Source organism: Miscanthus floridulus, chromosome 4, assembly GCF_019320115.1.
Source record: "Miscanthus floridulus cultivar M001 chromosome 4, ASM1932011v1, whole genome shotgun sequence".
In the NCBI taxonomy this organism is placed as follows: Eukaryota; Viridiplantae; Streptophyta; class Magnoliopsida; order Poales; family Poaceae; genus Miscanthus; species Miscanthus floridulus.
Genome location: NC_089583.1, coordinates 88,450,041 through 88,467,397, shown reverse-complemented (window position 1 = coordinate 88,467,397; position 17,357 = coordinate 88,450,041). Strand labels below are relative to the sequence as shown.

General features: G+C 52.0%; 1 protein-coding gene across 1 annotated transcript; it reads right to left on the bottom strand.

Annotated features, from left to right (window-relative positions):
• Window positions 1–12,843: 12,843 nt before the first annotated feature.
• LOC136552013 (transcription factor bHLH130-like) lies at window positions 12,844–15,560 on the bottom strand. The gene is made up of 5 exons (XM_066543557.1): window positions 14,719–15,560; window positions 14,034–14,551; window positions 13,817–13,882; window positions 13,616–13,684; window positions 12,844–13,253 (listed from the first exon to the last, which is right to left on the bottom strand). The coding sequence occupies exons 1-5, from the start codon at window positions 15,236–15,238 to the stop codon at window positions 13,182–13,184; spliced, it is 1,245 nt and encodes a 414-aa protein (XP_066399654.1). The 5' UTR covers window positions 15,239–15,560; the 3' UTR covers window positions 12,844–13,181.
• Window positions 15,561–17,357: the final 1,797 nt, after the last annotated feature.

The following is a 17,357-nucleotide window of genomic DNA, read 5'->3' as shown; positions in this document are numbered from 1 at the left end:
TAACTGCTCTTGCACGGCATTAAGTATGCCCCGATGCCTATCAGATATGATGCCAACCTCCCTACCAGGGCCAACCATGTGTATCCGGACTAGCCTCAAGAACCATCCCCAACTGTCATTGTTCTCCTTCTCAACCAAAGCAAATGCCAAAGGAACCAACTTGTTGTTCGTGTCACAAGATATGGCTATAAGAAGTGTGCCCTAGTATTTGCCAATCAAGAACATATCATCAATGGAGAAGACGGGACGACAGTGCCTAAAGGCCTCAACATACTGAGGAAAGCACCAGAAGGCACGGAAAAATATCTACCTCCCATCCTTCCATACATTAGGTTTTGGGATGTACTCATAATGCATGCCTGGATTCACCACTTTGATTGCATTGAAAAGAACTGGCAGCTGCTCATACCCATCCTCCCAGTCCCCATATATCATCTTCCATGCTTGCTGCTTAGCCCTCCATGCTTTACCATAAGTTATCACATATCCTCCATACAACGCCTCAACGGTCCTAATAATTGTTCTCACCTTCATGTTGGGTTCTCCCTACAAAATTCCCATCAACCGCTTGGCAATGAGGGTAGATGTCAACTGTCGATGCCTCAGTGTTAGCTCATGGTTAGCACAATTGTGTGGCCCAACAACTTTTGTGATCTTCCATTTTCTGGTCACCTGTTGCTTCCTTGCACAAACCCTCCATGGGCAGCGTTCCTTGTCACATACAACTGTGTAACGGCGCTCCACATATGAATGCAATACCCTATAAGGCCTCTTTCGTATCACTGCAAAAGCCTGCAACCACCTCTTCAAAGCAGGGAGGTCATTGAACACCCTCCCCTCCTCAATTACCATGTTAGGACTAGCCTCAGGAGCTTCTAGGAGCTCATCATTATGTCCTTCTGCAAACGCCAGATCGGAATGAGCAAGATCACTGAACTCATGAACTCTAGGATCACGGCGGTCAGGAAAGATACGCCTCATCATCTCAACATCACTCTCCATCAGCTCTCCAACAGGATGATCATCATCAGAATCAAGAGCCCTAGCCATCTCATATGGCTCCGAATCATTCATAATTTCAACACTATTAGAGCCACGAAATCCATCTCTAAAGTGCACTTGCGCAGCAACATGGGGCACATCCATATTCTTAGGAATGTCTCCTGCAACGTCATTACAGAAATGAGGAAAGAATGAAAGAAATAGATGTAAGGAATGGGATAAGCTCCCAAAAACCATGCGGTTAAGACACTTACTCGGATGATTCTGTGTCAAAGGGATCTCATAAGAAGGATCTGCCATGAAAACATGAGTATGACAACCATCTCTAAATAACGCATTGGGGGCAGATTGAGCATCAGGAACCGTAGGCACAATCTGCACATGTAGGTAAGGTTCCGGAATGAGAGAGTCGATGTGTGCCGGATGATCCATTGCTGGGGTAAACCCATGAAGGATTGGATCAACTAACACCCGATGCACAACCACGTCCAAACATTGTAGCTGGCTCTTCATAGCTGATCTCACATAGTTGTCCCACTAATCCGCACAACCAATTGAGATCATTCGCCTGAAGATGTTCGGAGGACAACCTAGGTGCAGTACACCATCAACTGCAATGTCATCATCTCCAAAGCAATGCAGCTCCTCCCGAGCCCTTGCAACCATCTCACTAAATGAAGGCCTATCATTGAATAGCACAGGCACGCTTTGCATGTCAAGAAACTCAACATATCCATAGTGATCGCTTTCAACCGTGCCTCCATAATATATGGTCACTAGGTTGTCCATCTATTTCAAAAACGTAACGAAACACATGTCCTTTAGTCCAAATTAGACGATAGATAGTACCTAACAAGTACTTTCTAACTACAAACTAAATAATCAAGATAATAACTATGTATATATTTATAGTGTACTCACTAAATAGCTAGATCATATGTAGTTAACTACAAATATAACTACATATCTATCTAACTATATCTATTTACCAATGTATCTATGTTTCTATCTATCTACATATATATCTCACTAAATCAACTAACTAAGTCATCACAGTATAACTAGTAAATAACAAACACCAACTAAATAGGTACATTGCATATTCATATTTTTTACCTTTCCGGGTCGACGAACGATGGGCATAGGTCAAGGCGAAGATCTGGGCCCGCGGTGGCGCGGCCAACGATAGAGGTGGCGCGCAGCGGTCGCGGGGTGCCCGGCGCTCCGCGTGGTGAGACCGGCTCGATGGGCGTGGGAGGCGGGGCGAGGCGAGGGTGGCGGTGGACGTCGGCAAGGCGGGGCGAGGCCGGCGGTGGAGGGGGCAAGGCGGGGTGAGGCCGAGGCCACCGGTCGAGACCAAGATGAGGCTAAGGCGAGGACGGCGGTGGAGGGCGTGGCGCTGCAGCCAACCATTGGCAACAGCGCGAGGGCATGGCGATCTAGTGTGGCTGTGGATCAGGAACCAGACGCAAAAGGCCGCCGCCATGCACGACGCGTGGTTGCGTGCACATGACGGATCGACATGGGGACTGGCTAGAGTCACCATGCAAGCATCCATGGTTTTTCTAGAGTGCAGAGATGGATAAGGCATGCGGTTTTATGGCTCGAGACAGCGACAAGTGACGGTAGAGAGACATGACAATTCATATGAGCCGTTTGTATAGTACTCCTACCATTGTTCACTGAACTTGTCTGTTGTTCGGGTCCATTCGACCCAGAAATACTACTTGTCAGGGGACCTAATACGAGGGTACCCAATGAGGTGGAACTAATAACCATCGAATGTTGACACTTCTGGTTGGACAAGAACGCTACTATGCTTCTTGCCCAAACGACGGAAGATTAGTTCTACCTCGCCCGACCCCCGAGGGCTAGACTCCACCTTGCTTGATGGCTAAGGGCTCGCTCTGCCTCGCCCAACATCCAAGGGCGGGCTCCGACTTGCCCAACCCCCGAAAGCTAGGCTCCGCCTCACCCGATGGCTAAGGGCTAGACTCTGCCCCACGTGACCCCCGAGGGCTAGGCTTTGCCATGCCCGATGGCTAAGGACGGGCTCTGCCTCGCCCAACGGCTAAGGGCTAGACTCCACCTCGCTCGACGACTACACCCTGATCCTTCATAAAGACTAGCACAGGGTACGATAGGACATTCGAGTCAACCACAATATCGAGGGCCATACCTTGTACACTTGTAGGAAGGCACCGCCAAGATACGATGGGACGGGAGCTTTAAGCCCTTTCTGACCTAACAGTGCCTGAACAGTGTTGTAGGCACTGACTTTTGTCCCACAGTGTTGTAGGCACCGCCATCAATCCTCTAACACGGATACTAACACAAGCATGCGACAACCACTATGATCCAAGATAGAATTCACATCACCTACAGTGACGGACGTAGGGTCACTTCCCCATCTACTCCCCGAAGGGTTGCAGCTTGGCCCTCTGACATGCCGCACCATCTACCGACATAGGATGGGATGCACCCACTTGCTAATAGAGTCCAGGGCATGACCCTATAAGGATTGGTGAACACGCCATCCCTGACATGGTCTACCATGCTAGCAGGGTAGGCACATGGGAAAACAAAGACCCGGCTCCCTCGAAGGACCTTCTCTACCTTTGGTTTTTTTCCTCTTTCTACCATCTATAACCCCTCCTCCCCCTTGGTCTATAAAAGGGAGGGCAGGGCACCCTACAAAGGGGACTGACTTGTGATTGATCAGTTTTCGACACACAACACACATCCAAGCAGCAATCGAGCACTTGGCGTCCTTTCGACCTTTCTATTAGAGACTTGGGACATGTACCTCTCTTGACCGTTTGTATCCCCCTACTATGAACCTTTTTTGGTACTAATAACATGAGCAATAGCGGACTGGATGTAGGGACGTTCTGCCCGAACCAGTATAAACCTTGTGTCCTTTAGTACACCATCCGAGCCTAACGCGCAACAATTATAAATTCACTAGCCAGTGCTTGTTTAAAACACCGACTAGTTGGTGCGCCAGGTAGGGGCCTTTGCACGTTCCAAATTAGGCCTCGAATGGCTAACCACACAACCAGCTAGGTCTTAGGGCGCACACGTGGGTTTTGGTGACCTAGACTTCATCATCACAGTGGTGGGAGAGTTGGCGTGGGTTCATGTCGCCATCCTATCCCTCCCCTCCATCGGCTCCACCTACGAGAGGCTTGAGCGCTAGCCCAATGTCTCCCCTAGACCCTAGCCTTCTAGGGAGGACCCACATAGCCTCACCCTCTCTCCAGAACAATCCGCATGGAGTGCCCCTGATGGTGCTTTCATTCGGTCTCCTCAACACCGCGGTGACCGTTAGCCACCTTATGGCAAGCGCACGATCTCATCCCCCGCGAACAATGAGTTCGTGGGGATGATTGAAAGCATCATAGAATCCCTCCACTGGCCTTGTCGTGGAGGGGCCAGGGGTTGGACTCTGGCTCTGACTCTAGCAGGGGGAGCCATCACCCCTCCTAGGAATATTTCATGGCGGAAACCCCCGAGGGACACATTGAAAGCATCTTCGTGGAGGAGACTACTCTGGCAGGCAACCCCGGCTGGTGGAACCAAAGGTGGGACAGTGGCCCCGCCTCACATAGGGGTGGAGTAGCTGAAAGCCTGAAAGTGGGAGATAGATGAAGCCGAACAACAGCTTGTTTGGGAGTACGTGGAGGTTGATCTAGAGATCGAACGTCGCGGAAACAGTGGGCGCACACGCGCCGTGGCCCGTGACGTAAACTGAAGGATCATCGCCGATGATGAAACCCTTCCTCACTTTGCTCGGGCAAGCCAGAACATTGCCGCCACAACAACCTTGCTTCATGGCCTTCTAGAGGCCACGACACCCGAGGACCGTCGGGCCCACCATGAAATATGCATGCTGCTTGAGCATGCAATGGCGCAGCAGGTGGAAAGCTCATTGTCTCAGCGATGTGAGCTCAACACCAGCCAGCGTATGCCCTTAGTGCATCCTGCTAGGGACGCATCAGTCCACCAAGCACCACAAGGCAACGGCGGCGCACTGTGGCCCAGATACATCAGCGTCTTGGCCGCAACCGCGACGCACACAACACCATCGATGCCCGCAGGCGCACCTACAGTGACCCAAGGGAAAGAGCCTGCCACGGCTATCATCCTCGATGTGGCGGATGCTACGACAATGACGAGGACTAAAGCCCGAGCCCTAGCCTACCAGGGCCTTAGGCCTTCCGCCGGCACATCCTCAACGCTGCGTTCCCACTAAGGTATCGACTCACCTACCAATATCCCTAAATACTCTAGGGAGACAGACCCCGGACTTTGGCTTGAAGACTATCGGCTTGTCTGTCAAGCCGGTGGTGCGGATAATGATGACTTCATTATCCGCAACCTTTCACTATTCTTGGCTGATTTAGGCACGAGCGTGATTGGAACACCTGTCGTCCAACGCAATCCAGAGTTGGGCAGATCTAAAGGAGATCTTTGTGGGAAACTTCCAGGGCACATACAAGCAGCCCTAGGAACCTTGTGGGACCTCAAGAACTACCGTCAGAAGGCTGCTAAGACCCTTCGTGGGTACATTTGATGCTTCTCCTGATAGTGCAATGAGCTCCCTAATGACACCGACGTCGACGTGATAGGAGCCTTCCTGTCCGGGACGACCTATGAGTCCTTGATTCATAAGCTAGGACGCAAGGACCTATGAACCACTAAGGAACTCCTAGACATCACTACCAAGTCATGCCTCAGGAGAAGAGGCAGATCGAAGCGATCTTTGATCGCCTCGAGGGCAAGGCAAGGCAGGACGAGGGTGTCGATGAAGGCACCTCTAATCATTCCGCCAAAAGGAAGAACAAGAAGCAACGACGTGAGGACTTGGTCGTGGCCACTGCTGACCATAAGGGTGGTCGAAAGCCTATGGAGGGCACTCTGAACCACTTCAAAAAATTACTCAAGGGGCCATGCCCAAACCATGCCTTTCTCGTAAAGCATCTGCTCAAGGACTATGGCCTCACATGGAAGTTCTTGTCCGAAAGCTCCAACAAAGGAGAGCAGGGGAAGGAACCTGGCCCCACTATAGACGATGCCGAGGAGAAGGACGATGACTTTCCAACACCGAATGGCTGCCTTATGATCTTTGGAGGATCAGCGGCCTATGACTCCAAATGCAGTCAGAATGTCATGCGCCGCGAGGTCTACATAGCCCAACCAGCCACACCTCCCTTCCTCCAGTGGTTGGAGTCTACCATAACCTTCGATCGAACCAACCATCTGGATACCATCCCGCACCTAGCGAGGTATTCACTTGTCATCGACCCAATCGTTGGCCCAAAGTGACTCACCAAAGTACTGATGGACGGAGGCAGCGACCTCAACATCATGTACGCCCAAGACGCTCGACGAGATAGGCATCGACCAGACAAACCTCCGCCCAACCCAAGCGCCTTTTCATGGCATCGTGCCTAGGAAATAGGCCATGCCACTGGGACAGATCGATGTGCCCATAACCTTCAGGGATCAGTTCAATTATAGGACTGAGACCCTCACCTTCGAGGTGGTTGGGTTCCCTAGAACCTTCCACACATCCTGGGATGACCATGCTACGTGAAGTTCATGGCCATCCCCAACTATACATACCTCAAGCTGAAGATGTTGGGCCCCCACGGGGTCATCACCATCAGCACCTCCTTCCAGTGGGCCTACGAGTGTGAGGTCGAGTGCTGCGGCAACGCCACAGCAATCGTCGCCTCCGGGGAACTCGCTGCCCTCATGGAGGAGGTCGTCGAAGAAGCGCCCGACGCGAAGAAATCAACCGGGTCATTTGAATCAGCAGAGGGCTCCAAGGGGGTCCTCATAGATCCCAGCAGCTTCGAGGGTAAAACGATATGCATTGGTACCATGCTTTCCTCCAAATAGGAAAATGCACTCGTCGACTTCCTCCGCAGCAATTAAGACATCTTTGCGTGGAAGCCCTCGGATATGCTAGGCATTCTGAGGGAGGTCACTGAGCATACCTTGAAGATCCATCTAGGCTCCAAGCTGGTGAAGCAACACCTACGTCGCTTTGATGAGGAGAAGCTCAGGGCCATCGGTGAAGAGATAGCAAAACTATCAGTGGCCGGATTCATCAGGGAAGTACACCACCTAGAGTGGTTAGCTAATCTTGTTCTCGTGCGAAAGAAGAGCGGGAAATGGAGGATGTGCGTAGACTATACGGGCCTCAATAAGGCATGTCCAAAGGATCCGTTTCCTTTACCGCGCATAGACCAAATAGTCGACTCTACCTCAAGGTGCGAAACCCTCTGCTTCCTTGATGCCTACTCCAGCTACCATCAAATCGTAATGAAAGAATACGACCAGCTTGTGATGTCTTTCATCACCCCCTTTGGATCATTCTACTACTGTCTCAATGTTGTTCGGTCTAAAGAATGTTGGGGCTACATACCAGTATTGTATGCTCAAATGCTTCGGGGACCTCATCGGGCAGGACCATTGAGGCCTACGTCGACGACATCAGTAGTTAAATCTAAACAGACTAACCACCTTGTTGCCTGATCTTGAGCAGACCTTTGCAAAACTCTGAGCGAATGGCATCAAACATAACCTCGAGAAGTGTGTTTTTAGGGTCCCAAGGGGTATGCTGCTTGGCTTCATCGGCTCCGAGCAGTGGCATTGAAGCCAACCCAGAGAAAATCTCAGCCATCACAAGGATGGGCCCAATTCAGAACATAAAGGGGGTTTTAGCGAATCACAGGGTACCTCGCCGCCCTCAGCTGATTCATCTCACGCCTCGGTGAATGAGGTCTCCCCGTTTATCGACTCCTAAATAAAGCCGACCGCTTTGAGTGGACATCCGAGGCCTAGGAGGCGCTTGACATGGTCAAACTACTTCTGACAAGGCCCCTGATCCTAGTTCCTCCAAGCAACAGAGAATCCCTCCTACTATACATAGCGGTCACCACGCAAGTGGTTAGCGCCACCCTAGTAGTAGAGTGGGAGGAAGAGCGGCACACCCTCAAGGTGCAACGCCCTATGTACTTCATCAGCGAGGTACTATCCAACTCCAAAATCTGCTACTCCCAAATCTAGAAGCTCCTTTACACCGTCCTCATCACCAAGAGGAAGCTGCGCCACTACTTTGAGTCGCATCCCGTAACGGTTGTGACATCGTTCCCCCTCGGTGAGGTCATCTAGAGTCAGGATGTCATGGGAAGAACTACAAAGTGGGCACTCGAGTTGATGGATCAAGGCATCACATATGCCTCATGAACGGTGATCAAGTCCCAGGTGTTAGCTGACTTCATCGCTGAATGGACCGAGGTCAAGATACCACTGGCGATCGTCGATGAAGAAAACTGGATGATGTACTTCGATGGGTCTCTGATGAAGAAGGGCGTCAGCATAGGGTTGGTCTTCATGTCACCCCTCGAGGTCCGCATGAGGTACATGGTTCATCTCCATTTTCCCTCATCAAATAACGTGGCCGAATATGAAGCACTCATCAACGGCCTACGCATCACCATCGAGTTGGGCATCTGATGCCTCGACATCTGAGGCGACTCCTAGCTGGTCATCAACCAAGTCATGAAGGAGTCTAGCTACCACAACGCCAAGATGGTTGCATAGTGCTAGGAGGTCCAATGGCTGGAGGACAAATTCAACGGCCTCGAACTCAACCACATCCCAAGACACCTCAACGAGGTGACCGACGCACTTGCAAAAGTGGTGTCTGGTCGAGAGCCGGTGCCAACGGGCGTCTTCACTAGCGACCAACATAAGCCCTCGGTATGCTACAAAGGGGTGGAATGGGCCAACAACGGCCCATTTGATCTAGCCCCGAGGCTGACCAACCGATGACTCCCTCCAGCCTCGAGGTCATGGAGCTTGAAGAGGAACCAACGATAGAGCCCGACCCTCTAGACGACTAGAGAACACTCTACCTCGACTACCTCCTCTATGACATGCTGCCAATGGACAAGACGGAGGCTCGATGGCTCACACGTCGTGCCAAATCCTTCGTTCCTGTAGAGGGCGAACTCTACAAATGGAGCCACACCGAGATCTTACAGCTCGGTATCCCAGTCCAATAGGAGAAGCTTCTGCTGAGTGATATCCACGGTGGGGTCTGCGGTCACCATGCTACGCCTAGAACCTTGGTTGGGAACACATTTCGATAGGGCTTCTACTGTCCTACTACAGTAGCCAACGTCGAGCAAATCATACACACCTGCGAAGGGTGCCAGTACTATGCTCAGCAAACTCACCTCCCAGCCTAGGCACTCTAGATGATCCCCATCACATGGCCCTTCATGGTCTGGGGGTTTAATCTGGTTGGGCCTCTCAAGAAGGCACCCAGGGGCTACACCCACTTGCTTGTCACCATAGACAAGTTCACAAAATGGATCGAAACTCAGCCGATCTCCGTCATCAAATCTGAGTAGGCTATGCTATTCTTTCTCGACATCATCCATCGCTTCGGAGTATCGAACTCCATCGTCATAGACAAAAGCACACAGTTCACTGGCAAGAAATTCATTCGATTCTGCGTTGAACAACACATCCGAGTCGATTGGGCTACCGTCGCGCACCCCCAAATGAATGGGTAGGTCGAGCGCACAAACGGCATGCTCCTACAGGGCCTCAAGCCTAGGATCTTCAACCGACTAAGCAAGTTTGGCGTACACTGGGTCACCGAGCTCCCTGCGGTGCTCTAGAGCCTAAGGACAACTCCCAGTCGAGCCACCAGCTACACACCTTCCTTCATGGTCTACGGTTCCAAGGCCATCCTCCCGATGGACCTCGACTATGGAGCACCAAGAATCAGAGCATACGACAAATAGGGAGCCGAGGCATCCCATGAAGACGCCATGGACCAGCTAGATGAAGCCCACAACATCGCCCTCCTCTGTTTGGCCAAGTACCAGCAGGCGCTGTGTCGGTACCACAGCCAATGGGTGCGGGACCGAGCCTTCAACGTCGGGAACCTGGTTCTCCGCCTCGTACAAAGCAACAAGGACCGTCACAAGCTTTTCCCCGCCCTAGAAGGGGCCCTACGTCATCGCAGAAGTACTATGGACAGGTGCCTACAAGTTAAAAACCGTCGACAGCGAGGTCTTCACCAATGCCTGGAATATTGAGCAGCTACGTCGCTTTTACCCTTAAATAAACACATACTCTTTCTTATCAGTTTTGTCTTAAAAAATCCCCAATCTTTAGTGACTTTCGAACCGTACAAAGAGCGAGGGGTCGGACCTCACTCGGGGGCTGATATAAGTACGTTTATCTTGCAAACACTCTTTGTGCTATCTTTGCAAACATTCTATGAGTTTTCCCTCTTTTCTCATAGCGAGTCCTGAGGGCTAGGATTTCAGGAACCAAATCTGAGTATAATTGGTAGCACTACGGGAAACCCATGCCCCGGTGGTTATGGCCTCCTTGCTCACTAGCAGTGATCAGAATTGGCTCACCCACACTCCTGAGTTTACACGACCTTAACTATGGCAAGGGTCAGAAGGCACCAAGCCTCTTTTACAAAAAGAGGGAGAAAGCCAAAAAGTTGTTTGCCATAACAAAAGTTGAAAACTAAATCTCACAGCCTTACCCGTGAAGGGTCTGAAATTACCCCCGGGCGATTCTGTCCGAATCACCCGGGGGCTCGGGGGCTACACCCGCCGGGTGCGCTCGTGTGCACCCTCTAGCGAATCAAAATACCTCCCGGGCAATTCTGCTCGAATCACCCGGAGGCTCGGGGGCTACAGCCGACGGGTGCGCTCGTGCGCACCCTCTGGCAAGTCAAAACACCCCCCGGGGCGATTCTGTTCGAATCTCCCAAGGGCTCGGGGGCTACTATCGGGGAACTAATACCGGGGTACCCAATGAGGTGAAACTAATAACCATTGAACGTTGACACTTCCAGTCGGACAAGAACACTACTACGCTTCTTGTCTGAACGATGGAAGATTGGTTCCGCCTCGTTCGACCCCCGAGGGCTAGACTTCGCCTCACCCGATGGCTAAGGGCTGGTTCTGCCTCGCCCAACGTCCAAGGGCGGGCTCTGCCTCGCCCGATGGCTAAGGGCGGGCTCCGCCTCGCCCGACGTCCGAAGGCGGGCTCCGCCTCCCCTGACGGCTAAGGGCTAGACTCCGCCGCGCCTGACCCCCAAGGGCTAGGCCCCGCCTCGCCCGATGGCTAAGGACGGGCTCCGCCTCGCCCGACGGCTAAGGGCTAGACTCCGCCTCGCCCGACGACTACACCATGATCCTTCATAAAGACGAGCACAGGGTACAATAGGACATTCGAGTCAACCGCAGTATCGAGGGCCATACCCTGTACACCTGCAGGAACGCACCACCAGGATACGATGGGACGGGTGCTTTAAGTCCTTTCCGACCTAACAATGCCCAAATAGTGTTGTAGGCGCCGACTTTTGTCCCACAGTGTTGTAGGCGCCGCCATCAGTCCTCGGACGTGGATACTAACACAAGCATGCGACAACCACTATGATCCAAGACAGAATTCACATCACCTACGGTGACGGACGTAGGGTCACTTCCCCGTCTACTCTCCGAAGGGTCGCAGCTTGGCCCTCTGACATGCCGCACCATCCGCCGACGTAGGATGGGACGCACCCACTTGCTGACAGAGGCCAGGGCACGGCCCTATAAGGATCGGCGAACACGCCATCCCTGACACGGTCTGCCATGCTAGCAGGGCAGGCACGTGGGAAAAAGAAGACCCGGCTCCCCCGAAGGACCTTCTCTACCTTTGATTTTTTTTTTCTCTTTCTACCATCTGTAACCCCTACTTCTTCTTGGTCTATAAAAGAAAGGGCAAGGCACCCCACGAAGGGGACCGACTTTTGATCGGTCGTTTTCGACACACAACACATAGCCAAGCAGCAACTGAGCTCTTGGTGTTCTTTCGACCTTTTCATCAGAGACTTAGGACATGTCCCTCTTTCGACCGTTTGTACCCCTACTACGAACCTTTTTCGGTACTAATAACATGAGCAGCAGCGGACTGGACGTAGGGACGTTCTGCCCGAACCAGTATAAACCTTGTGTCCTTTAGTACACCATCCGAGCCTAACGCGCAACAATTATAAATTCACTAGCCGGTGCTTGTTTGAAACACCGACAATACTCAAAACATACAAACCTTTTTTCTGTTTGGTGCTTGAAAATGTTGTAGAAACCGGTACGTAGTTGCAAATTCTACTGGTTTCTTCTTTGAACTAAAGCCCGTTAGGCGCATGTGCCGCCGTTTTTTTTTTTTGGCGAAAGCATGTGCCTCGTATAAGAGCCGGAGCACCTCTACTAGCAACTTGGGCACAAAGGTGTTCGGCTGGCATAGATCAGCTGGCTGGTCATTTTTTTTTTCAGCTGGAGTAGTGTTTTTCTCTAAAAAAAAACTAATATGAACAGTGAAAACCAGTATGAACAGTACTTTTTTTTAGTGCAGCCGAACGAGCTGAAATAATGCAACACGACTGCACGAGGAGGCGATGTTCCCAGTCCAGGATGCCATTATTGTTCGTTGTTGGATGGAGACAAGAGGACGAGCAGGTAGCTGTTAAATACGGCCGCTGGCTTACCCTAAAGGGAAATGCATTTGGAGTTTGGACGACACTGCCTGCACGCAGACAGACACAACAGTTGCAATGCATCTACTAGTCGGATTGGATTGGGTGCATGCATGTAGTACGTGTAGCGTAACTGCTCGAGTGTACGTCACGAGGACAGACGGGGCAAGACAAGATACACAGTCTCCACGCCTTGTAGCAAGAACCAACTCTGCCTGCTTAACGAATTTGCATTTGGTGCATGCATGTAGTACGTGTAGCGTAACTGCTCGAGTGTACGTCACGAGGACAGACGGGGCAAGACAAGATACACAGTCACCACGCCTTGTAGCAAGAACCAACTCTGCCTGCTTAACGAATTTGCATGTACAGACTACTCTCATTTCAACTCCATATATCCTTACCTCCTCATGTAAGTTAACTATGTAAGTTGAACACGTACACGTACTGGTACTACTTCGACGGCTTTTACTACTAGTAGGACCAAACTAGCGAGGAGGAGGAAGCGAGCTGCCGCCTGCCGGCGCGGAGGCGTCAGTCAGGCCTTGCGGCCACGGCCGCGCATTGCATCGCATCGCACCGAGAAAAGGCCGGCGGCGGCTCCTTTTTAACTGGTGAACTGGTCCTGCAGCAGCTTGCCGGCGGAGCAGGTGCAGTTGGCGCGGCCGTCGTTCAGCACCTGGAACGAACCAGAGACGACCACCATGAGCAACCATGAACAGAATTGGACGCCTTTTGACATTCGAGTGTACTGTTCTTGTTTTCTCTCGAATACCATCTTATTAATAATCTGGACGCTCTTAAGCTAATCAGAGTGTCCATGCCGACAGGGACACGACTTGAATTAATATTCTTTTTGGATCATGTAGTTGGATAAGCCTTATCAAAGTTACCCCTGCCGTCAACCACAGGGCAAATCTACTTGATGGCAGCATTTCTGATGGCTCAGGGCGACCCGATAACTGAATCGTGCATTCAAGTTCCTATACTATCAGCTGCGGCCTCGGCAGAAAAGAACGGTTTTTGGATGTGGGCATATACCTTGACCTGCTTCTGAAGATCCTTGATGTAGTCCACGGCCAGATCCAGCATGTCGGCAGTGTTGGTTTGCTGCAGTCATCAACAATAACCGGACGCATAACAACAGGCCGTCAGTTTATCTATCGTGGGCTGTTCTGTTCAATCTTGTGACGTTTCACTGTTCTATCGATCTTTCTTGGGGTTTGGGCTAGGTTTGGTTACCTTTTCCATGTTGGGCACGAGCTCCTGCAACTTCCGTATCCGCTCGCTGATCTTCGTCCTCCTCACCTGACGGCGACAGCGACAAGAATCAGTTTCAAGTTTTTTTTTTCCTTTCTTTCTTTTTTTTTGATTGGACTGGAAAACCAAGCTAGAGTAAAAATTCAAGAGTAGCAGCCAGGATAGGAATGCAGCTGGCCGCAGTCTGCAGGGCACGAACCCGCTCGGCGATGCTGCGCGGGTGGGTGGCGCACCCGCGCTTGGCGCGGATCTTGCAGGGGACGGCGTCCTGGAACTGCAGGAACTTCTCGATCGCCGCCATCTCCGCCGAGGCCGCCGCCGGCTTGCCGCCGCCGTTGTTGCCGCCGCTGGGCAGGCTGAGCTGCGGCGCCAGCCGCTGCTGCTGCACGTTCTGCGGCGTGGGGCCCGAGTCGCGGGGGCGCTTCGCGCCGGACGTCGGCGACGGCGACGGCTCGTCCGTCCAGGCGCCGGACGAGCCGCTCATCGGGTACCCCGGGATGCCGCTGTACCCACGCGCCGCGCCGCTGGCGTTGCTGCCGGCCGCCTCGGGGCTGCTGCCGCCGTCGAGCTCCTCGCTGCCCACCTCCGAGATCTGCGACATCACCGACCCCTGCCGGGACGAGAAGCTCATCTGCCCCTTGAGCCGCGCGTCGCTGACGCCGCCGTTCGTCCTGAACCCACCGCCGGCCATGCCTGCCCGGAGTATGCTGCCGTACCCTGCAAGGTGCAAGCCGCGCGCGGCGGCGAATTAATCGGTCGCGATCAGTTCCCCGCTCCGCAAATGGAAAGCTAGGCGCCTAGCGCATGATTGGGATGCTACTACTTCTGGAGAAACCAAGAAAAAGGTAGTACAAGTACAAGACGAGGCAGAGGCAACCAATTACCGTTGTCCATGTTCAGGTGGTTGAGGAACCCGGCGGGGGAGCTGCTCTGCCGGATCAGGCTGTTGTCACCAGCGCCGCCAACGGCCGCACCGTGCTCCGTGCCGCCGGAGCTGACGTTGCGGTACAGCCCCTCCATGGCGGCCATCTGCTGCTGCGACTGATACATGAGCTGCTGCTGCTGCGAGGCGGCCATGGACGCAGCGGCGGCGGCTTCGTCCATGAAGTGTGCGACAGCGGCGGGGCGGGGAGGCTTGCAGTCCCGGGTCTCGGAGTGGTGGTGCCCGGCGAGAAAGCGCGCGAGGACGTTGTCCGTGGCGGCGTGGTCCGGTGGTGGTCCGTGCTCCTGATCCCCGCACATCACCTCGCCGAGTAGCGTGCTCGGCGCCGACCTGTACCGCAGCAGTCCCGGGGAGCTCATCTGCTGCTGCTGCTGCGGTGGCGTCCTCGCACCGGCCCTGGTCGGCTGCGGCAGGGCGGCTGCTGGCAGGTTGAGGTCCTTGGGCACCGGCGCGCCGTACATCACCCACCCCCGCCTCCCCCAATTAATTGCAATCAACCCCGGCCGCCTAGCTCCCAAACACACTAGCTAGCTAGTATAGAGCTAGCCTCTCCCTGTCCACCGCGCCAGTACGACTGCAGTCTGCCGACTGCGGCGGGTGGAGCGCGCGCACGGTGGATGGTGAAACCGATTGGACGGGAGGAGGAAGAAGGCAGGTAGGGAAGGGGTCGGTGCGTCGCAGTCGCAGCGGTGCGGGCGGGCGTCGGGGACTGTGTAGATAAGAGGAGAGAGCTCGCTAGCCGAGCCGAGCTGTGTTGACTGGGGAGGCGTGTGGGCGTAGCAGTTTAACATGTGGAGGGTGAGAGCTCGGCTGCTATTTATAACGGCGGACGCGGAAGTTACCCGAAGAAACGAAGCGCCCTCGTGGCTGGGGCACTCGTCGTTCGTCGACGCGCCCGCGGCAATGTCTAAATTTTTCTCTACTAAAGATAAAGATTTTTTAGGTTTGAGAATTCTTTACCTTGGCACCGAACCGAAGTGACGATTTTTTTTATGTAATTTGACCAAAATCGGTTTCGACCAAAAAGAATCTGAGCAAAAATAGTAGTATTTCTGTAGCCTGCCCCTGCCTGACGGGAACAGGAGAAGGAGATTGGGGTCTCTACCCCAAGGCCTACGCAAAAACAACCAGCGTGCTGGTTGGTGTCGGTGTCGGTGTTGGCGCTGGTTTGGGCTGGCTGGTGCTGATTTTTTTTAAAGAAAATACTGTTGATTGATTGAATAAACTTAGCTAAAATCAACAAGCGAACAACATCTTGCGGCCCGGCCCGTTCCACGTGACCAACGTGGAGCCCCCACAGCCAGGAGCCGCCGCGGGACCACCGAGAGCAGTTTATATACACGACGGAAAAAGAAATCGAGAAAATATCCGTTCACGAGGGCGTGCACATGAGCGCAAGCGAGGCTGCGCGATCTGCCCGCGTGTAGCATCCCGGCTGCGCCAATCATCTCCCTCTGCTCGCTGACACCTGAAAAAAGATACTCCTCCATGCTGCTGCTAAAAAGTTCATCTCGAGATTAACAATAACTAAATACTACGAGTCGCTAGAAACTACTCCCGTGTTGATGCTGATCGGGACTGTACTGCGTAGTATTTACTTATCATGCTGAGATCGGTCACGGGAGTGGAGGCTCTCGTTTTTTATTAGGGGGTGAGGATCAGTCGCCTGATGCTATAGTTCGGTAAGACCGAATCAAGATCAGTCGCCTGATGCTATAGTTCGGTAAGACCGAATCATGTGCTCTCTTGCAATTCTTGTTTTTTTTTTCTTCAAAAATGTTCATATCTTAATTAAACATAAATCTTTTCTGCGGGATATATATCCTCTCATGTCACATGTATGTTTAGTGTTGTAACCAGATTACACGTTAACTTTAAAACTTCGACAACCATTAGCATTTTATACTCATGGAGCAATTTTGGGGCCCTATTCGCTTGTCTTATCAGCCGCATTTTTTCAGCGCGTGGATAATATTTTTCTCTCACAATTGAATACTACTTCCATGCATGATATCGAGTATGTTCGATTTAGCTATGAGCCATAGAAAATTTGTTGTGAAAAAAGTTATATGCTGTTTTGTTGAAATAACTATAAAACATACATCTCTCTGTACCTTCTTTGAAACAGTTATGAGATGTCTATCTATTTCCACCTATTTAGAAAAACAAAAGGACGAAAGGTAAAACATAATCCAAGGTCACGTGAAAATTATACTACGCAAAAGCAGCTACTTTTAAAGAAGGAGCTTCAGATTCTAGCTTCTTGATTGATGTTTTTTTTTTGGCAGCAGAAACACTTTTAAGAAACTAAACCAAACACAACCATCATAAAACGTACTCACCAGATATTAAAATAAGCGTATAGTAAAAAAATAGATGTTCCAGCTAAACTATCCTATCATAACGATGTGATAAATAATCAAACCAGTACTACCACTGACCACTGCTATCGATCATCTTCCTCGTTGCCATAACACAAATCAAGCCCTCACAGTTTGATTCCATAGGAAGGAAGGAAGCAGGCGGAAGCCGCCGTCATCCTATTCACCGGGCGCCCGGGCACATGCGAGTATGTGACCC